The sequence below is a fragment of the Aythya ferina genome (assembly GCF_964211825.1).
Source record: "Aythya ferina genome assembly, chromosome: 10".
Taxonomy (NCBI): Eukaryota; Metazoa; Chordata; class Aves; order Anseriformes; family Anatidae; genus Aythya; species Aythya ferina.
Genome location: NC_140306.1, coordinates 9,188,766 through 9,214,347, shown reverse-complemented (window position 1 = coordinate 9,214,347; position 25,582 = coordinate 9,188,766). Strand labels below are relative to the sequence as shown.

General features: G+C 39.2%; 1 protein-coding gene across 1 annotated transcript in view; it reads left to right on the top strand.

Moving 5' to 3' along the window:
- The window catches only part of PRKAR2A (protein kinase cAMP-dependent type II regulatory subunit alpha), a 56,599-nt gene that overhangs the window by 4,473 nt on the left and 26,544 nt on the right, over window positions 1-25,582 (top strand). Inside the window, exon 2 of the mRNA XM_084531008.1 lies at window positions 16,984-17,019. Within this exon, the coding sequence (XP_084387134.1) occupies window positions 16,984-17,019 (36 nt within the window). The remainder of the gene's footprint in view (window positions 1-16,983; window positions 17,020-25,582) is intronic.

Sequence of the window (25,582 nt, the reverse complement as noted above, 5' to 3'; positions counted from 1 at the left end):
AAGGGAATATATTTCCGCATTTAATATTGCAATTTTTGTTGGGTCTTGGCACCATGGTGTCTCGAACGTGTGTAACATAAAAAATACCAAGTGAAAGACGACCATTGTGCAGCTGCCGTCCTTGCACATGTCTTTGCTTTTGCAGAGCCAGCTCTCACTGACTGAAATCTGAAGGATTACTCAGAGTAACCACCGGTAGTGCTAATGGAACTTCTCTGCCTACAGTGGTCTTGTTTGCTCAGGGGAGCTTTGAAGATAAAACTAAGTAGTGAGGAACACCGATTTCACTTTTCTTAACTTACTTGGACAAAATATATAAAACTTTTCTTCTGGTTTTCTTTTTTTCTTTTTTGCTTTTGTACTTGCTTATCACAGAAGACTTGCTTTCCATTGTTTGTTCTCAAAATTGTACTTATTCTGTTGCAGAATTAGACTAAGACTTGCCCATCGAGCTACATCACTGTGTTAAAAGTCACCATTTGTATCTCAGAGAAGCCTAAAAGGAGGTTTCACCAGTACAGTCTCCAGTACAAACTGAAATTGACCTAAAATGTAGATGTAACCTGTTTTTCTTACCGAAGATAGCAAGAGAACTGGAAGTGTGAAGTGAGAGGATTCAAGTTGCTGGCTGGCTGAGGAACGGAGCGTTATAGATGAGCTGCCTGAAATGTGCAGGCATGACTGGATACTGCTGCATGTCTATTAATTTACATTTGGAAGGAGGAACTTGGACGTTAGCTATAAAAGATAAGTTCCTTGCAATCTTGCCATTGCATAGTTGTAGAGGTACTTGTAGCATTCGGCCATCATCACTGCTGTTATTTCTGTAACATCTTTTAGGAAGTCTGTTACAGTCCATTGAGAAAGATAGCTGCCGCTTCAAATTTGCTCTCAGTGACTTGACATAATCAAACTGCTTTTCTTGAGTAATCTGTACATCCTAAAATGTGAGGGATGAGGGCAAGTGATACTTTTTCTTTTTTTCCACTCTAAACTACTAAATTTTTGTGATCTGTTGCATGCTGGTAGCTCTTAAGTGTGAAACTTGAAATTTCATGAAAGAGCTTTTGAGACCAGCTATAGCTGTATAGATGAATTAAATTCTAGACCTAGTTTCTGCTCTTTTAGTATCCTGCTGTTAACTTTGAGCAAATAGAAACTGCCTTCTCTGTGTACTACCCTCTAAAAAGGGCATAAATAAATAGAAAGGAAGTGGATGACTAGCCTTTGTAAATAACTGCTGTATTCTGACAAGCTCGTGTTTCCTTGTTGAAAATTACTGTAAGACAAATGATATGAAACTCCTAAAGTTTGATTCCTCTAGCTATTTCTAAAGTTAAGCTAAAGGAGCTTTTTGTATTGCAATACTAGATATTGCACTTTATATTAGCATGTCTTTGTGCTATTATTTTCATTTAATAAGCAAATATTAGAGTGATGAAAGTTCTGTCAGTGTTGCAGAGTCCCATCTTCCCCTTTTGCTGGCAGTGAACTTTAGTTGTACCCTCTTACCTAAAATAGAGCAATGGTGATCGCGGGGAAGAGGAGGAGGCGACAGAACAAGCTCACTTCAAGTTATTCACCAGTCAGTCATTAAAAAGCATTAATGTTTAACAAAGAGCAGTTGCTCATTATTCAAATAAAGGCTGGAAGCGTAGCCAAGATGAGCTATGAATGCTTCTCACTGGCTTTAGTAACGCTTTCCAATTCATGAATGATCATAATAATTTTTTTATTTTGCGGAAAAAAGGAGGCAATGGCAAATACAGCTCCAACAGCCTTACTAGTTCCTCATTTAGTGGGATATTAGTCTTGCATCTGGGTTCACACAGGTTTAGGCTTGATTTCTTTTCTCAGGTACCATCAGTTCCACTATACGTGATGCGTCCTCTTCTGCACTCTGCACCTAGCACACTCTAGTGCAGGGCAGATCTGTAGTGTATTTATGTATCACTGCAATATGAAACAGACAGGGCAAGTTAGAAAAGGAAGTAGAGGGGAATTCCAGAAACCTGAGCATGGACAAAGACCAATGCATAAAAGACTCTGGCACCAAGATGTTAGTTCTAGTAAAGGGTGTGTGCTTAGGTGATTTTTTGAATGAAAAAAAAGCCTTTTCTTTTTAAGGTACAGACCTGGAAAAGGGGCTTTTAGGAGAAAACTCCAGAAATCTATTGCACAAATAATCAGCTGCTTTGTGGTCATTTGTGTTTTGTTTTAGAGGAGGTAAAAATGTTGGTGATCTGTTTGCTTTAACAGATAGGATACTTGGAAGGCAGAGGAGATGTAGAGGACTGCCTGTCTTACAGTTCTCATACTGCTAGGATTTGGTCCATTTCATAAATATACATCAATTACTATATAATAAAGCCCAGCATTATGTTAGTAGCAGTTTTGCTCTTAGCCCTTTCCATACCAGGGACCTTTCTTTTCTATGTAGATGTTGCAGAAGATGAGTAGTGGTCATTCGGCTCTAGGATAGACTTAAAAGTTCCCTTCAAGAGGGAAGACAGCTCTACAAACAGCCTTCCTTGACAGCATGTGGGAGGGACTGCAGATATCCCTTCTTTAGCACTGCTTTTATGATAAAGAAGAAAACAAATCATTTTTATTTTTGTTAGAATTTGCTAAAAAAAAAAAAAATCAAGCTACTGTTCCTTCCCTTTATTTCCTGCTGACTTTCTGAGGGTGGCTTGAAGAACAACGGTGCTTCTCCTTGAGAATGGTGCAGAGCCTCCAGGAACTTGGTTTCCAGCTGCCACAATAGCAGGTTTTGCTCTGAGGACATCTCACAAGAACTGGAGCCCAGCACTCCTTTTTGGATGGTGGTGAGGGTCAGTCGAAGACGATACATGATCAGGGAGGGGCCTTACCAGCAAAATTGAGCAATTGTCACCAAATTTCTTTCTGAACTCTTGTGTAAAGAAGGATTAGGATTTCAAGCTGGAGGTGGAGCAGTGGTTTTGGTAAAAAGATGTTCTTCCATCGGTAACTTTCTGCTCTTCGCTGAATCTGAGAGGTGTGCTGTGAAGGACTGCAAAGCTCAGTGTACTGCTGCTCTTCTTGCAGGGTGTTCTAAACACATACATGGGGTTTGTGTGGGGAGATGAGCTGTGTATCTTTTGCATAAAGGTTGGAAAGCTACTCGGTAGGCTTTTCATCTGGATTTTTGGATGGGTTGCAGTGCCGAGATCGTCGTTCATGGTGCTTGTCTATTAACAGGCTGCTATAAAGCAGGATGTCACCATGGCCCTTCATTTCCATTTTGGTTCTTCCTCCCCTGGGATAGCATATTGTTTGCTGCTTCCTTCTCAGAAAACTGTTCTGTAGGAGAGATCTTGAGGAAAAGAAAAACACAAATATTTGGTGATCGTGGCTTTTTTTTTTTTTTTTTTGGTAGTTTTTGTTGTTGTTTTTTCTTCCTTCTGAGGCCCCACTAAACACTGCCATTTCTGTGGCAACGCTTGTGCTAATCCTGCTCATTGAGGACAAGTTGCTTCTGCAAGGACGTGCTGTAGTGTGGGGATCTGGTCAATCTTGGGTTGTCATGGACATGCAGAGCATGTCTGTGTGAAGGATGGCTCATGCAATGCCCTTGGATGAGAATTTGAAGGTGATGGAGTTTCCTTTTTTTGTTTTTTGTTTTTGTAAGTAACAGTTCTTTATCACTTAATGTTATCAATGTATCTGATTAAAATTCATAAGCATTTGTAAGACTGAAAGCTTTCTCAGTGATAAGTTATGAAAGATGGCTCACTAACATAGATTAACATTCACTGCTCTGCCTTTAGCACCTTTGGGGAAGCTTCTGCAAGGATTCTTATTTTAAAATACGACTACTTACTACTACTGAGAGTGGTAATGCTACTTTAAATACTTCAGTTTATCAGACGTATAGAAATTAAACATCGTTGGGTGTAATTTTTATAACGTTTTTAATTCTAACCCTTGAGGTTGTATAACTTTATCCTGAGCAGACATATTTGTACGGGCTTCAATTTTTCTTGTGCTCTGTATAAGCATCTGTCATATCCCTGCAGAGTCATTTTAATTTCTCTCTGCTGAAGTTATTTGATTATTAAGTGTTGTGTCATGCATCTTGTTTTATTTATAGCTTTTACATGTAGACATTATTAAGTGCTCATAGCTAAAAGATTTGCAGTGCACGCTGTTTGTTTTGAAGTAGAATGTAACAGTGACTGCGAAGAGCTTTATACCACAAGTTCTGCTACTAAAAATGAGTTCATCTGGAAGCTGAACCATGTAGTACTTGCTACCTGCTGCAGCTCGCTTTGGCTAGGGACCTTTTTTTATTTCTCCTGGCATATTTATGATGGGATGAATGATAAATTGTGCCCCTCTGCAGGGACTAGAAGTGTTCTTGGGCATAAAAGTGGATTTTTCCCTGAGATGGGGAGAACACAATGATTTTTACTATTTTTATTCTACTTTTATTTCTCTATTACCTTTTAGGAAATAGGACAAAGCTGTCTGCCTTCATCCTTCCTCTTTTCCACAAAATCTTCCGGTAAAAATACAGAGGGTGCAATTACTGGAAGTGTATTTTGTTGTTGGCTTTTTTTATTTTGTTTTCATTTGAGATCGTCTATCAAAAGGCATTCTTACGTGGAGATTACTCTTTTTACAGCTATGCTCTGTTTAAGTAAGCTTTGTTAATGTTTGACTTAATATTATTGCATTCATAAATCTGAAAGGGAAAAAGCTATAAAATGCGTTATGCTGAGATGTGCTACAGGAGTTACTTCTGCTTATCATTTTGTTGTATATGACAGCTAGAACGTTGCCCAGATAAGAAGTTTTAACCTTAAAAAAATAAATAAAAACTAAATCATGCATATTTAGAACCCACTCAAATTTATTTATACATTGTTTGCTAAAAAGAAACTCATACCCAATTATATTTGAGTGGAACAAGATCCACTTGTGGATCATTGATGGATAATTGTGCTGCTAATACAGCAGTATGTGGTACAGAAGCACAAAACTGCCGGTGATTTTAGTAATGCTTCTGCAGAGTCTGTGATAGCACAGGAGGTACACCAGACTATCTCATCCCTCTGTGCCACCCAGCACTCCTCTGGTTATCATCCTCCCTGAGGCTGTGCTCCCTGCTGTGGCGGTGGGAAAAGGCTGCCACTCTCGCTTGGTGTCATCAGGTGCTTCACCTGGGAGAAGGGAGAAGCAAGGCAGAAATCCCTGTGCCCAGCACTGTTATTCTGAAGGTACCACTACAGGATAAAATCCTGTAAATCCAATGCCTAGTGGCACCTTTTCTGTCACTGCCATAGATAAAACTTTATATAGGAGTTGAGGTTTTTCTTTTTTTTTTTTTTTTTTTTCCAAGTTGGAAACCAGTAACATCAGTTGCAAGTATATCTAGATTTTTTTATTTTTTATTTTTTTTAGAAAACCTTGTTCAGTTGTTTATGGCTTTGGTATGAAATGCTATAAGGTACTGATAGGATTTGCTCGAAAAAAAAAATAATTGATCATCTCGCATATGGGGATGCTAGTTGTTTGAATACATTTTTTATTTCACAAATACAGTAACAAGTCTTTGGTCTTTTATTAAGCACTGATTTTGATACCTGTTAAAATCAGACTTTGAGAAAAATTGAGCCAGCTCTTTAAAATGTTGACTTTTGAGAAAGGCCAATTTCAGAAAGGTCATTCACATGCTGTTCAGGCAAGGGTGAATCTCTTCAGTGGTGATTACGCTTACAGGATAGAGTGCTAAATCCTGGAGAACGGTGACGTGGGGAAGGACGCAGAGGCAGTTGTGGGTAATCAATAGGTGCCTTTTCTAGCACTGGCTAGGAGGGCTGATAAATATGTTGAGGTTTGTCCAGAACGGGGATGCTCATTAACATTTTTTGGCTCAGTAAAACAAGAAACAAAGTACTAGTTCTAATGAGCTGTTGGTGTCTTTCGAATCATGGAATGATTGAAGTTGGAGGAGACCTGGAGGTCATCTGGTTGAACCCCCCCCTGCTCAAGTAGGGCCACCTAGAGCTGCTTGGGAAGACCACATCCAGGCAGCCTTTCTCTGCCTCAGAGGACAGAGACTCTGCAGTCTCCCTGGCAACCTGTTGCAGTTTTTGGTCACTGTAACATTAAGGAAGAGTTTCCTGATGTTCCAACAGATCCTTCCTTGTTCTGGTTTGTGCCCATTGCCTCTTGTCACTGGGCACAACTGAAAAGAGCCTGACTCCATCATCTTTGCATCCTCCCTTCAGGTATTTCCCTACATTGGTAAGATCTGCCCTGAGCCTCGTCCTCTCCAGGCTGAACAGAGCCTTCTGTCAACTGTTTCTGATAGGAGACATGCTCCAGTCCCTTCATCATCTTTGTGGCCTTTCTTTGGGCTGTCTCCAACACGTCCTTGCCTCTCTTGTGCTGTGGAGCAAAGAACTGGACACAGGACTCCTCCAGGTGCTGCCTTACCAGGGCTAAGCAGAGGGGAAGGCTCACTTCCCTCAACCTGCTGGCAGCACTTCACTAATGCAGCCCCGGATGCCATTAACCCAGCATATTTTGCCTAGCATACACAAATGTTCTTGTGCCCTGATTTAAATGTGGATGTGTGAGATTAAGCTCTGAATCAGCTTGAAGTGACGCTTGATGCTGGTGTTTCTAATTGAAATTCCTCTTGCTCTTTTGTACAGATCAAATCAAATGACAGCACAATTCATTCCAGCTTTATCTTATGTAAAAACATGCTATATTTATCATCCCAATCAGTAATGGCAGTAGCAATTGGTAATGAAATTAGAAGTGACCCAACCAAAGAACCATGGGCTTTTATGTGCCTCCTTTTTTAGCTGTAGGATGCTGTTCTTAAATCCCACTACCTAGCTAGCTATAATTACACAGTCCTGAGCTCTGGCTGACCTGACAAGCAGAGCTGTGTAACATCCATGCGAGGCATATAAAACACTACGCCCCATCAGTGCTGCTGGTTGTTTCTGCTGAGCTCCAATTCTCTTCTTCCATATTTTCCTTCTGAGTTGCTCTTTTGTAGAACTAGTTTTTTTTACAGTTGCTTCTGACTGTCTGTCACATGAGATGCAGTACCTGACTTTGAGAGTGACTCCAATCTGTTTTATCTGAGACTGTAAATAGCTAAGATGCAAAAGGAAAAGCTGCTTATACTGCATCTCGGCCATAACTGCCCACGTTAAGTCTTCCTTTCTGTTCAAGTGCAAACACGAGCAGACCAGCTGTGCCACTGAAGGAAAGCTCAGGCTAACCTTTTTTTTTTTTTTTTTTCCTTGCACTGAAACAGATTGGAATTGCTGATATAATCAGTGGTCATCTGTCGGCTGGCTGTGTGCTCAGGTTTGGGACTGAAACCTTGCTCTGTCTCTCAACTTTGATTGCTGCACTTCTACCAAAATGTGCTCTGAAATGGTGGTGGATGTGCAAGACATGGCAGAGTGCGAGTACAGGCTTGAGGCTGACCACGTATGTATGCTCTGAGCACACACAGTTGTTTTCCCCTTTTGGTCAGTGTAGTTTGCTTATTTGTGTTGGAGCTGCGCTGACGTTAAGCAGTATTTGTTAAGCCAATTAGGCTATCAGAGAAGGGCATTAGAGTCGGAACACTTGGATGGTGATGACTTTCTGTTGCCTGTATTTGTTTAATTATTTTTGTGGTGACACACCTCTATCTTAACAAGCAATGATCTCTAAGTTTTCTTAGATTTGTCAAAAAGTGCTTGTTATGATACTACGGCAAAGACAGTGGAAGAGGACAAATTCACAAAGAACACGTGTATTGTATGAAGAGCAAGTGTAGCTGTTAGTAGGTAAAGGGGACGTAGGACCTGAGATTTAAATAACTTGCAGTGCGTGTAAGATCAGCTTGACAGCATACCAACTAGTTGCTTGTGTTAGGATAACTCTAGTTTATGTGTGTATATACATTTTTCTCTATAGGTTGCTGGTCACTGCCCCATTTGTTAAAAACTTTAACAGAAGAGTACAAGCTGAAAATCCATAGATGGCTGGGAAAATGTAATTTTGTATTAACATGGCTTGGCAAGGCTTTGAAGCAAGTGAAGTTGTTATTAGCTTCCTGTTTTTTTGAAAAGGTAACGGTATTGTTCATTCCAGAATAATTTGTCTGACATTGTTAGAAAGTGTCTTAAATCATTGAGCATAGCTGTTAATTGAATTTAGGTGCTCTTGCATGCTTAGTAGTGCCAGAGTTTTGGCTTCTGTAAATGCTTTGAGCTTGACTACACAGTTTCGATTGCACTGAAATTCAGTTTACTTTGTCCTCTGTTTACAAGTTAGTTTTGCTTAAGTATCTCTCATAATAAAAGATGTGAATGTTCAATTGTATCAATGTGTTGTCTCTCTGAAAATTATGGCTGAATATACATATTTTCTTATAGGTAGTTTAAAGTGTATAGTAAACTCTATTAGGTATGAATGGCACCGTAAACTGTTTCACGATAGTAAATATTTGATTTTTCAAGATACCTTTTATGCCCTGATACCACATTATTTAAAGACACTATCGGTCTCCGTAGGACTGTATAATAAGCCTGCCAAGCAGCTGCCAAGTGCAGATATCCAACATTTACATTCAGTGTTGTGTGATGGTAGCTGTGACATGATTCCAATTAAAAGCTTGGTCTGCACACTGCAGATGTGTCCTGAATATTAATGTGTGCTACAGACAGAGCAGATGGAATCTTTTTAAAAATACAATGCAGCGAATGTAAAATTAAGGTTGGGTTTCTGGTGGAAACAGAAAAGCAATCAAAATTCTTTTTTTTCCCTTGTTTTTCGTTGCTAAATCAGAAGATCTGTGTATCATCATCCTCTTCCTTTACATATAAGAGGAAGTGAGCTCTTCATTATGCATCCAAATAAAAATACAGCATTATGTCTAACTGAAGTTGTCTTAAATGCCAAACGTACCTAGAAAAGTATTAGGAACGCATACAACATTTGCTGTGCCTTAAAATATGCCCATGCCTAAGGGACGGATGTGAGGCAGTGGGTAATAGCTGAAATGTAGGATGGTATTTGAGGAGTTGCTTGCTGACAAAGGCTGTGTAACCGTGTGCGGGTACTTAATTGGGATTTGCAGATGTCATGTGAGGTATATTAGGATACTTGTTGAGGCAGGAAGGAGAAGGCTTCCTGTGTGAGCAGGAGCTGTAGCTTCCCTCCTCTTGGTGTCGCCTGATCCCCTGATGTTGGCTGCATCCTGAGGGCGATGCCCGCCTGATGGGAGCGCTTCGAAAATGTAGCCGGGGTTAAAAGGGGGCGCGGGGCTGCCCCTGGGGCCTGGGAAAAGGGCAGCAGTGAGTGGGTCCAGGCCTGGCGTCTTTGGTGTCGTTGGCTGCTGTCCTTAAAGTTTGTGCTCGGGTGTTTGGGGTGATAGGGGGACTTTAATGAGGCTTCTGAAAATGGAAAAAACAAGCCCCACGGCCGGTTTGGGTCTTAGCATCATCCACGTCACGTTCACCTGTATGCTGTTCGCTTCTGTAATCTGCGGAAAGATTTGTGAAAGCAGCTCAGAAATAATCAAAATGGAGTAGCTGGCTAGATGTAGCTAAATGACATTTTTGTGACTCATTTAGAGATTACCCCAAGGTTTCCAAGTATGGTCAGTGAAACTCAGCTTTACAGGCGAGCCAAAAGAAGTTTGTGTTGTCAAGTTTTAACATATAGCAATGACTCTGCACCTCACAGCATGTCAAAGCATAGAGACCTGGTCAAAGGTCTGAAGGGTTTGATGTTTAAAAGATGTGAAGATGTGAATTTAAGTCTTCTCTAAGTGTCCAGGAAATCAGAGAGAGTTAAAAGTGGAAAAAAAAAATCAGTCAAAACATGAAAGTAAAGTGTTGCTTTAAAAGAACTGAATTTGTCAGCCAAACGTTGCTTTAAACAGCACTTCTGAAGTTTGTCATTGCTTTTCAAAGATCTTAAATATCCTAAGGTATTACAGATATTTTTTTCCCTCAGTATCTACCTTTTCTGGTGTGATGGGAGCCTTGACACTGGCGAGGTGAAGTTTGAAAGCAGGTCTGGAAAGGTGGCAGGGACAGGCAGAGGCAGTCTTCTTTTACCACCACACCGAGAGTTGGGGTGAGTTGCTCGTGCTTCCTGCCACATGGGAACTGCCTCCTCGTTCCCTAGATAAGATGCCGCTATATTTTCTTGCCTGAAGCACGTATTTCAAAAAAAATCGTACAGTTATTTCTTCTTGCTGGGATGTTTCTGTTACTCTGTAGTCTCAACTTCATCTTTAACCCTTTCTAGCTTTTTCATAGTGAAAGGATCCCTGGAGAAGTTGCTTCCAGAGTATGTTCAATCTCTTTACTTTTTGTCGTCTACTTTACATCAGGATTACAAATCAAACATTATTTTAAAACATTCTTGATACTACTAACGTGGCCTTTGGCCTCCCTAATTCTGAAATGGCTTCTTCCTTGCTTGGGTTTTAGGAGGAAGCTTAAATTTCCCCTTTTCACTGAGCGGTCACCTTAGGCTGTCTTACTGCGCCTTGCCTTGCTTCCTGCTGTCTTGTCTCTTGTGACAATACTTCAAGGATCTGTCAGTTTCTTTTCATATCTCCTAGTTCTTTGCAGCATCCTTCCATTTCCGTCTAGTGTATGATTTTACTTTATAATCCTTGAAAAATATCCACGCCTTTCATTTCAGTCCCTGACAATTCAGTTGTATTATCAGCACTGTGATATCTTTAAGCACTGTGAAATGCATCCTTTCAGCTGAGTTGGGGCCATAGCACTGGGAATTTGTCTAATTTCATGTCTGTAAAGCAAATGCATGCATTATTGTAATCATTTGGTCTTTGTGATATAGAGCACACCCATAAAAATGAACTCCAAAAAAAAAAAAAGGTACAGTGTTTGGCTGGATCTCTGAAGCACGTCAGCAAGAAATAGGAGAAGGGTGTGTGGGTCATGCCGCTGCAATGTCAGATAATATGGAGTGCTGCTTGATAGGCATTCATTCTCCTCTGCTTAGGCTTCGGTTAGGCTGTGTTAACTCCTGAATTCCAAACGCAGGGTTCATTGTGTAACAGGAACACGGTCCGTTTTGGTATTGAATTAATATCTGCTGACACCATAGGCAAAATCACGCCATGTACTACAGTGCACTCCCTCATGAAATGAGGATACTGAAATGGTGGTATGTTATTTTTAAAATATCTTTAAAAAAACCAAAAACCTCAAAACAACAGAAAGCAAACCACACGCACAAACCTTTTAGTAGCAGTTCTTGACCAAGAGGCTATAACCAGAGGCTTCCCCAAATTTCCTGAGAGAACCAAGCTAAGATTTATGGGTTTCTTGAAATTATCAGCTATTTAAAGTCTGTCCATTCCAAAGCATATTAATTTTTCTTCTTTGCTTAAAAAAACAGCCAACCCGAAATAGCATAGCAGCTTTAATAATTTCATGAAACATCTTTTTTTAACTGACATAGCTGCCTTGCTTGTTGACTCAACTTTTTCCTTTAGAAGCAGTAAATACATTCTTCCTATCAGAGGGGTTTTAAAAAGCTCAGAGTTTTCAGGAGCTCCTTTAAGATGAGGCCTCCAGACAGTGTTTTTCCATTTTATGTCAGTAATATTAAAATCTAAATTAAAAAAAAATCAATTAAACCGGAGACCAGGATGTGGTGCTATTTGGTTTTATATTTTATTATTTCTTGCTGCTGCTGAGAGCTATTTTTAAATACCAGGAATGAAAAAAATATCTGTGCTTCTGTTTTCCTGTAGTAGAGAGGAAAACAGCGTTTAATATAATTGCTGTTATTGTTTTACAACTTAATAAATATAAAATTGCCTTACAGAAAGGTTAAGTGTGTGTGTGTACACAGGCAATCCTGGATCACGGTCTCAATTTTTCTCCTTTTTTGTTTTCACATACCTCCGCTCATCCTTTTAAAGAAGGCTCTTCCTCCCTAGTGTTCCCTGACCTTTTGTCTTCCTCTGGATATCTGGCGTGCTTCAGCTGACACTGGCAGGATCTCTCCTGTCTGCCTCTAACCAGGATCTGAATTTCCATCCTTTTCAGGGGGGATGGGAGGTAATAAATAATAATATACATCGTATCTGTAAAACCCTCATTCATTTCACTGTTTTGCTTTTCTGAAAGAAACAGAGTTGTCCTGTTTGGTTCCAGAGCTGTCTTTGGGGGAAAAACGTGGTAGTTTGTAGTCCTGCCCGGACTGCCCCTTAGCAAGCAGCGGTCTGGAGGGGGTTAGTGGAATTTGCCCCTGTTAAGCAGGGACATCCTGAAGGAAATCGTGGATACTTAACTATTATGTTAGTGCTTATCAGAGAGAACGCTTTCATTTTATTTACTTCTTGAAAGGCAAGTTCAGATCAGCATCTATTAGAGTATGATCATATATTTGATCATGAAAGTCCTGTTTCTCCTCTAGCATTGTATTTTAATTACTAGAAATCCTTAAAACTTGGTACTTGAATCTTCACATTTCCTCCCAGCGGCGGTTCATATTCATGTAAGTCCATTAACATCTTGGTGTGTAGAAAAACAGGCTGACAGCTGTAGTCTAGCACTTCCTTATCGTAACTCGATACAGCATTCCGCAGAGACAGTCACGCCTCGGATTTATGCTCCGCTCTGCTGCTGGCATTTCAGCTTTAATAGTTTATAGTGTCAACTCACATGCTGCTTGGATAATCGTAACTGACTTGTTAAATAAGGACAGTTTACATACTGTTTCTCTCTTTGTCTCTGTTCACACAGGGTGGTTTTGTGCCATGATTTGATGATGGGAAATTACTCTGGAAGTCACTGACTCCTTCTGATTTGTTGTATTACTGCTGGCATTATATCCCTGTGCTGTTTGAACTCAGGGTACTATTCCACTGGCTTTATGCAACCTGTTGTAAACTTTGCTCCATCTTCCATGAGGGAACTTTCAGAAAGTAGTTGGGTTGGTTAGAATGTCTCATAGAAGATAGAGATTCAAGAAAATCGTTTTGTTGTGCACACAAGAATTTGTGCCATTAAAAAGCATATCCAGTATCAGAAGCAATCGCTATGCATCCCCCCCAGTTTAGTTAGGAAGTGTTCACAGATCCTAGTAAAAAGCAAAGACCTTGTGGAAGAGGAGGAGAAATAAAGTTTTTAAGGTTTCTGGTACGGAGTGGTAACATCTCGTACCCTGCATGCATGCCTGGAATGCCAGCTCTTCCTTTGTCCCTGAATTTTTTCCTGTGACCCTGAGCAGGTCTTTGAGTTTTATTTATCCTTTCTGTAAGAATTTAAAGTTCTTAGTGTGTGGAAGAAGAAGACAGCAATAGCTGGGAGAAAGACTGTTATCACTTTTCTGTTCATTTCAAGCTTTAGCATGTTTCGTAACCTCACAAAGCTTATAAATAGTAGAGAGAAATATCTTGTGCTTTTGGGTGGAAGTGTAACTTCTTAAAAGCTTGGTGCTGTTCTTTGCCAGTCACTTTCAGTACACCAACAAAGAAGGGATCCCACGCGCTGTAGGAAAAGCATTCTTTTAGATCCTGTTTGTAAAGTTGGGAGAGCAATTTTATTGTCAATTGTTTGGCTTAAATACCTTAATTGTTGGTTTGGTTTTGAAAGCAAGGGTAAGAACAGGTAATATGTGTGTACTTCTTCCTTTGTATACTTTTTCATGTCTGGAGCTGAGTGTTCCCACCTGCCTGTAGTGATGGTCACAACTCTAGCCACTTAGGCATGGTAAGCCAAACTCCAGTGTCAGGTGTTTCAAAGAAAATCTCAGTGTCAAACTGAAGAATTTTTGAGAAATCCCTCTTTTTTGTTTTGTTTTGTTTTCTCCACTGTTGGAAAGTATTAAGAAACAAAACCAAATCCCCCAAAACTGTTTCAGGTCATTAGTTCCCAGCATCACTGCATACAAGTCTGTGTTTGAGTTTCTATATCCCTCATTTTCCAAGTGAGAAAAGGAGCTACTAACAAGCAGTAGTGCAGCTGTGTGGCAGTAGTGGTTTCTGCTGTTTGATATAAATCATGTTTGTGACTTTGACCAACAGAAGTGATTTATTTATGCAGCTGATTCAAATCCATTTATGAAATAAATGGAGCAGTGTACCTTCATGTAGGAAAAGTAGTGCAGGCTTTAATTAGCAGATACGTATGTCACTACTTTTGTGGAATTAGGTGATTGAAAGTAGTGTCAAGTGTTTTTGAAATTGGGAAGGTGAGCAGCATTGTAGCATTCTTATTAGAATGTTTATGGTGTCTGTGTGTATATATGGCATTCATACATATATATGAATGAACATGTACTTTTTTTTTTCTTTCCCCTAGTGCAGGAAAAGTAGAATGCTGAATGAGGTTAAGCAGTACTGATGTAAAGTTGATAACTACTTACTAAATAAGTATTTATTTAAGTTAGAGAACTGACAGGTTCTAGAAGGCGAAACTATAAATAAAAAAGAATCCTACAGCCAGAAACTTACTTCTTTTGAGCTGTGAAGCAGCCCCTGATGAGTGTTCCTACCTAGTGCTTAATCAAGGCTGTGCCCCAGGTCAGTCTACGCACATGTTCAGCAGACTTCTGTTTTTCCTTAAAACAGTTGAGTAGTTTTCCTGTCCGAAGTGAGCTCTGGTAAAACCATGGAACGTGCAGCTTGATGTCTTCCCGCTGCTGATGTCACTTGCCATCAGTTCCAGGGAGGAAATTGGGCTGTTTTGGCCTCTTCTGGTACAATGCTTTAATTTACCGCAGTTTTCGTTGTTTTCACCTGATTGCTGTCTTGGCTCCCACAGCACAAGTGAAAACAAGCACTGTGCCAAAGGTACGAGATGGTTCTGTGATAACAAACTTCAGTGTTACTGCACAAGGCTTCTGACCTAAGGGAGGGTTTGTAATACAATCATCTCACAGCAAAATCTTTTAATCTCATTTTAATTTCCTCAATTAACACATAACTGACCTTAGACACAGCACAGTGGTGTGCAGGAGGGACATTCGAAGTGTGGACACACAAAAGGAACATTTCCTATTTCAGATAAGCTGTTTCTTGTTGAAGATAGCTCTACTGAAGGGTGCTGGGTTGGTGTAGGGAATTCTTGGAGTTCTTGTTACTACTATGGAGGATGTGTGCTCTAAAGGCTGCTTTGGTCCAAGAGGTTACTGTTCGTAACCTATGAATATTGCTTTAATACCATGAATATTGCTTTAAGTTAAATGCCCTTTTATGTTCAGTCCAGGAGCTCTTTCAAAACAGTCTGGGCTACTTGTAAATGCATTAGTCCCATCCTACCCCATCTAAAGTTGTGGAATCTGCCTGCAGCCTAACACAGCTGTAGTGGGACCCTCACGAGTTGTTCTCGCAGCACTTCTTGATGCCAGTGCCTTCTGTGACAAGCCACAAGTATTCATAGGAGCAGCTCTGCTGTCTGCGCGATGCTGAAATAGTCATAAACAAAGAGAGCTCTTCATTGGTGAGCTAAAACAAAAGAAAGTGTTCATCTTCTGTGGTAGGAAACGCCAGATTGTATCTCTTCGGCATAAAAATAGTCATCATCTGACAACGTATAAAAGTGAACCTGAAATTTTATAGGTGTTAAAACTGTCACTGGTGTAAGGAAAAGCAAACTATCAATTTAAGATTAAATGCTTTATGGAGGCTGAATAATGGTGCTCTCTTAACTGTCCTTAAAAGGTTATGTTTTTTTTTTTTTTTTTTTTCTCATTTTTAACACTGTGGAAAACTTGGTGCTGTTTTGATGACACTAAACCCTGCTACAAGATAAAATAAGCAAGATTCTTAAAGAAGCTGCAGTCTTTGGAAAGTGGATGAACCATGAGGTTGCTGAAAATGCTCAAAAGAAGAAGAGTTTTTGTATGTTTGATTAAGAAAGCGTTGGTATTCCTATGCTGGTAGTGCTGAGATACAGGAATGTTTCTAACTTCTAAAATAAATAAATAAATGGTGGTATCGCTAAGTCTTTGGTAGCACGTGTCTGGCTCTGTCTGATGCGTGTACTTTGTAGTATAAAGGTTCATCTAATTCTTAAATATTTAAAGAATGGAATAGGAATGTCACTGGTTAGATCAGAAAAATGCAGTTATCAGTTGGGGGGAAGAGGGACGGGGAAAGCATGAAACATTCAGAATAAAATTGCTTTGGTTGTGAGTGGTGGGGGAGCACGTGAGTGTTTTGGTTTTGTTCTGGGCTGGTTTGTGAAGCTTTACAGGCTGGTTATTTTTGTGTTGAGACTGAAGGAACTCAGAGGAACTTGATTACAGTGGAAAAAGGGGAGAGGATGCTGTTCACTGAAGGGTGGCTTAAAGTAGAAATGCATGTGAACAGGGAGATTAGAGAGAATGTTTAATCAGTACGTATAGCTAGCAGCATGAATGAAAAAGCAGTGAAACAGCTCATCCACCTCAGGATTCTTTGGCTTTAACAGAAGATAGCTTTTGTCAAGGGGAAAGACTGGCGCTAGTATGGGAGTGCTGAACGATGCACTGTTTGTTATGTGGCTTGGGGTGTGTAGCGGTATGGAATGCTTTAGTTAATGGGCTTCATCAGCTTCTAATCCGTGTTAATTAGATGTAGCTAACATAGCGTTGTGATGCTGCGGAATAATGCTATGTAAAGTGGGCTGGGGCTTGATGGTAGGTTAAGATTGAGTTATCTCTGTAGATGTGTGTGTGTTTGTATGTTTTTTCAGAACTGGGTAAAAACAAACTGCTTGCTCTCTATCTTAGCATGTGATGGCCTTCTGGAAGACAAACTTAACTTTTAATAAATACTTACTGTCTGGCAAGTAGGCGGATCAAAGCTTTATATCAAAGTACTTATTAGTTGTTTCTTGGGGGGGGGGGGAGAGACTTATATGGAATTTGGCAAAAATTACCATGATTATTCAAGATAAGACTGTGAATTCTTAATAGTAAATAGCATTTGTAATTTTGATTTTTTTTCTTTTGCAGCTCCAGTTATTAACCGATGCAACAGAAGAGTATCAGGTATGTTATTTCTTTTAAGAATTTCATGTTTCTGATGAAGTTTTGAAATGTTCATTTGACTATAGGAATTGTATTAAAAATGACCTTCTTTATTACTGTTTTAATTTCTTATACCGCTTGCAGTATTTTTATTTCAATTAAAATGTCTTCAACTTGCATACAGTAGTTACAGATTCTCTCCTAAACTGCTTTATTTCTGCCTTTGGTACTGAAATTTGGAATGGTTACATCTGGTAAGTTGTGATTAGCTCCCTAAAGATAACCAGATGATCCTGATTACTTGGGGTACTAATGCAAATTCCAAGGATACGTAAACCCATGGAAGATACATTTTCTTATTCCTGTTGCTCCAAACTGGATACAGCTGAGGAAACAGGGAGAAGGAATGATGCCTGTAGTTCTTTGCATCTTTTTTCATTTTGGTGCATGTAGCAAAACCAGATTGTATTGGTTTTTCAAGTTGCAGGGAAGTTTCAGTAAGGAGCAAACTTAGAAATTACTGAATTTTCATTTAGGTTTTTAGTTGTTAAAAATCCAAACGTGGTGTTCTTGTTTTTTTTTTTTTTGACTGTACTGGCAAATGCTGCTTTAATGTCAGTAAATATTTAGCTGTCATTCTGTAAGATTTACTCAAAGTACAAGTTTTCTAACCCAGAGGCAGGAATTGGACAGGAAGTTTACTTTTGCTTGTTTTAAAAACCTTGAGCAGATGAGTTTACTCACTTCTAGCTTATGCAGTACTTCAATAAAATACTTTGAGAACATCAGGATTCATAAAAACTGCTTGAGAAATAGCGATCTATTAGGAAGGTCAAGCTAACCTTTTAAATTTCAAACTATCTTGATTGTGTTTTTTTTTTTTTTTTCCAGAAGACCAATTAATTTTCTGTGTACGTTTTTTTTCTCAAATCGCTGACCCAAAGTGATAATATCGCTTTCGTATCACGTTCGCTCCCCATTTCTGCTGCTGTTGCTAGTTAATCATCTCCTGTGCTGATGTGCTCCTTGTTGAGGGAGGGAGAGTGAGTGGCGTGCTTGGCATTAAACTCTTCCAAGTGGTTTGGCAGCTGTAAATGCTCTGTAGAGAATACCAGTTGCTTCTTGACCAGAGAAACACGGCTTTGTGTGCTGGTCAGAGGTTCAGCCTGCAAAGCAGGTGGCCCTGGGTGGGTCAGTGAGAAACTCCCCAATCTGTGCAGGAGGGTCATCCTGGGGAAAGGAGGCTTATCTAATCACATTCGTGGCATTATTTATAGAAGTGCAGAGTGGTAAAGCAGTGTTCTTATGAAGAGAAACAGCCTTTTCCAAGAAGTGCGAGGAGGGAGAAAGAGAAACGAGAGCTCGATGTTCCCTTAGAATTTATTTAATGAACACATTACTCGCGTATAGCATGTTTGGCCACGTAACAGATTGAGGTTCCATGGCAGGCACTCAAACCTCAAGCATGGTGGCAGTCCTAATTTGTAACAAGCTGGTGACTGACTTGATTAAAATATTTGAAAAATCGCAATCTATCTTTGCAGTAATTGCACGTATCCCCCCTCCCACCCCAGTTTTAAAATCTCCTGACTATGCGATGCAAAAGACTGTGGTGCCGTTGGCAATTTCAGTGCTAATTACCCAGTAGAAGAGTTTTCTTGCTGCTGCTTTAAGCAAATTAGCAATGTCTGAGCCTTTTGCTGGTATGAGTAACTCATGTTACACTTCTTGCTGCCTGACTCAGTCTGCCCAGGCTTGGTTTGGATAGCCTCAGAACCATACAAATACGTTCCTGTCCAAGAGCTGGATTGTGTTGAAATTCATTCTTGCATGATTGCATTTCTTGATCTTCTTCCAAGTATAGGGGCTCCTGACAAACTTTTTGTTTTTTTGGTCAGGTCCCAGTCTGTAGTGAGAGCAACCTCAAAGAACACCCCTGGCCCTTGGTTAGTAACTGCAGGCAGGGCAGGAAGGTGGGAGACATCAGTGGTGTCTCCTTTCACAACCAATATCAAAGCTATTTCAGAACTGGAGGGAAGAGAAAGCATTGCTATTTGTCCCACTGCAGCAACCGAGGAGAGTTTGCTACTGACAGTGTATGAATGAAAGTTAATTGTGTTTTTGGAATGAAGACTGTCACGCCTACTTCAGTCTCAGTTGGGCATAGTTTCTCCTCTTCCTTTAGTCTTATCTTTCAAAAAAGTAAACTTTTTTGCTGGATTTCTCATATTACCATTTCTAGACACCTTTGATTCATTCTACAAAACACCCACTCTCCAGCAGACTTGCTGATTTCTTTACAGGATTAAAAAGAAAAAAAAAACTGACAAAATGACACCCGTACTATAGACCTGTGGCAGAAAGTTTGCATCTGTTTTCTCCAGTGATTTCAGTTTATCTGAGTGACCTGGTGTCTCCCGTGTAAGTACTCCCTCCTCAATCTCCTTTTGGTCTCTCTGGGATCAGAATGGGTTTGATGACAGTTTTCACATTCAATTGCTTTATAAACAATTAAATTATATAATGTAGGGAAGCAAGATATTATTTCCCCAATATTTTTATGCCATCCAAATGACATGGTTGTCAGGATCTGTGGCCATTTCCATGTTAATGTAAAATTAACTGAATGGATGGGAGTTGCTTTGGTAGGGGCAGCTTTCAGCAGAGACTCAGTGAAGTGGAAAGGATCAAATTTGCTGTCTCTGGAAGCAGGTGCTAAGCCCTCTCCTAAGGTATGATTGCAGACGGAATAAATATTTATATAGTGAGAGAAAATTTTAGCTGACAACATTTTGGTAAACTTTGCCATCTTTGCTAAGGAGGAGCGTTGCACTGGGTAGTTGCTGTTTCACAGGATCACAGGGGTTGAGGTTGGAGGGGACCTGTGGGTGCATCTGGTCCAACCCCTGCTCAGGCACAGACACCCAGAACAGGCTGCCCTGGACCACAGGCAGCTTTTGAAGATCTCCAAGGAGATCTTTGTTTCTTGGTGCTGTGCCATGGCTCCCTTTATCTTCTTGATCTTATCTATGTGCTTGTGCCTTTTTAAAGAGAGAAACAAAATGAGAAACATAGAGCATGGGAAGAGCCTGCGCTAAGCAGAGGCGGCTGTTCAGTCCTCAGCTGCGTGTTTGTGTTCTTTTGTAGCCTCACTGAGGAAAGAAAATTACCTCCTTCTGCTTCTCAGGTTGCCTAAAAAGCTGTTTTCCTGTCGGCAGACACTGTTTTTAGAATTGCTCTGTCACAGATACAGCTCAAAAGTATTCTGATTTCAGATACCCTGTTTGTGAATATTAATCTTCAGTTGGTATTCTTGAAATATGTTTAAAGTTGAATAATTTCTTGGTGTGTTTTTTTTATTTATTTTTTGTTTGTTTATTTCGATGGGATTTAATAGAAACTGAAATTTGCCTCTTTCAGATCAAACCATCCTTTCCAGATTACATGCAAATACTTCAGAGTGGGATGAGATTCTAACAGAAGGGCACCATTTAGCAGTGTCACGTGCTTTTTTTGAGCAAAGCTCAGGTCATGTTACCTTCTCAAAATGGTCAATGTCACAGCCCATCACTATTTGATTGCAAGGCATTTTGAAATTCCAACTCAGCCTACTCAAACTGCTTTCATGAATAATGGGAACAGCATTCTATGAAATCACAGAATCATAATTATGCTTTTAATTGTCACAGGAAGTATTTTTTTCATCTTCGCAGTTTTTATGACTAGTCAGTCCACATTTTAACAAGTGGAGAAGGAATGAGTGTGTACGTATGCATACATTACTGCTTTTCTCATTCCCTAGTCCACAGATATTTAAAATCCATTCCTTCCATTTGAAAAATAATCATTGCCTGGTGACATTCCTGGATTCAAGTGCCTTTATGGGTCTTAATATAAAAAAAACTTTATCTTTTATGATGTATGGTGTTATTGCTGGGAACCTTAGCTAAGTGCTTGATAACAATAAAAAGAAAACGTTTTCTGTGTAACCTAGCTGGAATTACAGCAGTTTGCAATAGGAATTAGCTGTGTTAATCCTTATGTAAATGCTTTTATCAGTATTATAATTGTATGAGCATCTGTCATTCAGTATTATTCATTAATATTCAAAGACCTTGGCAATGGCCTCAGGTTTGTCATGTAGTATCCCCAACAAATACTGGGTTTGAAATCAGCTTTTTTGAAGTTTCTTTTGCTTCTTTCTAGCAGTCTAGCAAATGAGAAAACAATAGTTTTTTCATCTTCACATCAGATTTTAACATATTACTTTTAGAGAGTGTAGGTATAGAGTTTCATATTTCAGTAGTGCGTAAATTGATGCCCTGGCTTTTTCTTTCCTCACAGGGTGTACTTCTATAAGAGGCCCACACATTAGTTGATTTTGTCAGTAGGGGACTCTACTTTCAACTCTCTTCATTCTTTTGGCTCCTATCAAAGAAGAGCAATCATCTCATAAAGTAGATATGTTGTTAAAGTCTGATATCTCTCTGGGCTTTGCAGTGAGATACGGCATTTTCTTCACACCCTGGCATGTTGAGATGTCAGGATATGATAATATTATGCATAGTAAAATCGTTTTAGTAGCTTCTAGACTTTTAAAATGACAGCTCTAAAAATCATTTTCTAAGAAAACTTTTATATTAATTATTGCCAAGCAATGTGTTAGTATTTGGTTTAAAAAAAGCCCCACAAAAGACACAACAGTTTTGGGATCATGTTATAAATAAGGACACCTAAATAATAGCAATGAAGAGAGAAAGCAAGAGGCAAGACTTTTTTATTTTATATTTTTTGGTTTCAAGTATTTTCTCTTGCAGGATGCACTACTACTTCAGTGATTAAAAAATCTCATCACCTTATATCATCAAGGGAGGGAGAGAGTGACTGACTTTGTGCCGTTCTCTTGCTTTCTACTTGCTAGACTACTGATTATCAGAGAGGATGACTTGTAAATCATGATCTGGTTTCTTCTCTTGCAGCTATTTAATGAATTTTTATCCTGATTATTCACCCTCTTACAAAACTGATAGCATAACAAATTCTGCTGAAAGGTTTTGAGGCAGATGATAAACAGAAAGAGACTTCTGAGTTCAGAAATCCAAAGTTTTACAAATGGCATGAACAGCTTTCCTTTTTCAACAGCCTGATGCCTCTATCATTTTTTGCTAGCCCTAATGATTGCAAAACTGGTATCATAACTAGAATGAAAATAATACATTTTGAAAAATGTTGATATGAGCAAAAGCCAAGTGTGTGGGATGACAGATGAAAGTGGTGATAAATTGTGTGGGTGCTCTCATGTAAGAAAGTGCCTGAATCATTATTCGTTAAACAACAACAACAAAAAAGCCTATTTTCTGTTTGCAATACTGGGACTTGTTTAAAAAATCTTGGCATGTAATTGGCATTCAGTGAATAATGAAAAGCTTATTTTCAGAAATTAGCAGTCGTGACTTCACAATTACTTGAATCTCACACGTGTGAATAATTCTGTTTGTAATTTGCTAGATTATTTTTTTGTTTAAGACATAGAGAAATGCAGCACCTCATGAGCATCCATATCTAAGACTTAAGTTAGTTTAGTATCTGGTAGGACCCAATCTGATGCAAACTACTAAATGCAAATATAAATGAATAAGTAGTGCAGCAGTAGAGTAGATTTCATTCAGTTTTTCTCTTTGTTATATCTTTTAAAATAACTGTTCATTCTTATAGTGTTACATGATTAAAATTGTCCATCTGAAGCTGGATATCTTTAACTCAGATTAGTCCTTTTTTATTAATTGGGAGAAGTAAGTTATAACTATGCACATCTATTAAACAGTCTAATCATCTAAGGATTAGTCTTTCAAAAGTATTCAGGTGGCAAAAGGTGCAGGTGATTAATTCTTTTACATAAAGGATCATTAAAAGGTGTACTTAAATGCTAGTCTATCTTTAGATATATAAATACTTTTTGAAAAATCACAGCCTTCAGCTGACTTTTTAATAAAATTTCATTATCATTTTTTTGAGGGGTTGGAGTGGAGGTTACACAGAGATTCTACATGGAGATTTTTTTATTTATTTTTTAACCCTAGCTATGTTTTATCATGCAAATTCAAGCCCAAATTACAACATTCTCACATAGTTTTGTTCTACATAATGAACTGAAAGCAAACACACTGGAGGAAATCTCAAAATGCATAACATGATAAAGGCTAAAAAGGCAGTTTTATGCTTAGTGCAAGGCATGGTTCTGTGATGTATATATTTGGAGTGACTTCAGGAGTGGGAAGTGATTTGCATTGTTCATGTTAATAAATAAAGTAGCACTTTATTTGATTTAAATATGAAAGGATGTTTCATGTGTTTTCAGGAACTTCCCTGAGTCATTTTTAACACCACAACACCTCAGGAGACTGCACATACTCCAAATAATGCAAAGCTCCAGAGGTCAGCATGCTAAAAACTAACTACAGGGAGTATAATGCGCTTAAAGCAATCTCGGTTAGGAAGTCCTGTGACCACTTTTATAGTGATCTTATTTAAAGAGAGGCTTAATAAATCATGGCTTGGCTGTGGGAGATGGGTATTTGTCTGCTGGAAGCACTCTACCTGATTCCACGATTGCCATATCTGAGTGTATATTTCCCACATCTCCAGAACTGGGCACAGGAAGGAGAGTATCCTTCTTAAACTCACTAATTCATATCAGGAAAGCACAGAACTTACTGCTTATGAATAAAGCACACAACTTCTAACTGATTAAGTTCTGCCTAATTTTAGTCTTTTGCCAGACTGGCTCAGCTGTGGGTTTCCTGTACATCCATTTATTCAGCGAGCCACTAAAATCCAGAGTTGACTCATCCTAAAGGTAAGTTGCATCAAGTCAAATAGTTGTGTGTTCTCAGTTACTAGCAGAGCCCCACATTTACCGCACAGCTTGGCAGAAACCAAGGTAGTTGCTGTTCAGCTTGGTTTTGTTTGTTTTTTGCTCAAGGGATTGGACAGTAGGTTTCTGCATTCCCTGCTTTGCCAGCCTGCCAGGATAGGATGCAGTCATCTCAAAGCACAGGGATCTGAGGACTTCCACATCACTCTACACACAACCTTTTTGTGTCAAAACCATGCTTATTTTATATTGTTTGCTGTTACTATGGGTAAACATGGCAATACTCATTCCGTTAGGGATAATGGATTTTTTCATCTATTTGGACATTCTCTATAAATCCTAAAAAATCACTTCTAAGTTTCTGAACCATTAATTTCAGAAATGCCTTCTAACACATCGACATCCTTCATTTCTCTGTCGTGATCGATGCCAGGAAGATGCAGGTGATTTTCATTGCTAAATACCTGCTGTTCTAACACACGAGTACTTTGGTGCACTTTGCCTAAGATGCTGTTGGTTCTTTTATAATACCACGTGCCTCATTGCAGGTTTAGCAATTCACGTATCAGAATTGCAAGTATAAAAACAGCAAATGCCTTGGTCTGGAGACTGAAAGAGAAGTTCTTATTTCTAAAATGGAAAAACACTACTTCTGTTTTATTTCTCAGCTAGATTGTCTTTCCTATCTATTCTTTGCAACTAAAAGCCTGGCAGATTTATTTTTATTTTATTATGTTGTGGAGGTATGCATTTGGGCCATTTCTTGGAACTTGTGGTGATTTGATGTAACCAGAATGTGAAATGACCATTCTCCATGCAGTTTCTGACTGAGACGCACAGTATTATTGTGTTTGTCAGGTATGTAGACATTTTGGTGCTTAGTTTCTGGTTTTATCTGCTTTGGTTACATAACTATTTAGAAGTGTGGTAAGATTTATGTGACTGGCTCAAACAGAAGATCATTAAAGCTGAAGGTTTACTTCTACAATTGTGAAGCTGGGTGCTCTGAAATAGTAGTAGCATCATGTTTTCCAGGAGACCTTTTTTATGGATGACTATCTCATCGGTAAGGCTCTCTTAGAAGGCTTGACCAAGGTCAGCAGCATGTTTATCCATGGCAGCCTTCTGATTCCTGAACTTGCAAGAATAAAGCTTTCTTCACCTGAATTTCTCAGGGTGCACCACACACAATGATAATATCTAATGCTAAAATACTTTGTTATTTTGTTTAAAAGTAGAAAAAGAACTTAGAAACAAAAGTAGCAACCTTTAAATTGCTGTTTAAGATCTAAGGGACAATGTTTTGGGTTTGGTTGTTCCCATGTCAGAGCTGTGAACTCTTTTGATACTGCCACATGGAAAGCTTTCTGTTTTAATCAGTCCTCTACTGTGATGGAAAGCTTGTTGTTGTTGTTACTTTTCCTGCAGGCTTGCCTCCTACTGCCAGGTCCAGAGCAGACTGTCTGATGGGATACGGGGCTCTACTGTCACGAGTAGAGATGTGGAAGCCAAAAATGCAGCGGTCCCACTTGTGGCTTAGTAGTTGGCTTCTGCGAAATCATGTAATCTTGTCCTTTGGCTTCTCCAGCTGTACAAAAGAGACACCGCTTGCAGAGTGCTGTGTTTGATCTATCGAGTGCTTTCATGATAAGTCATCTGTAAATTGTAGGATTTAAAATAATAAAAAAATTACAATCTAGAAATTATGTA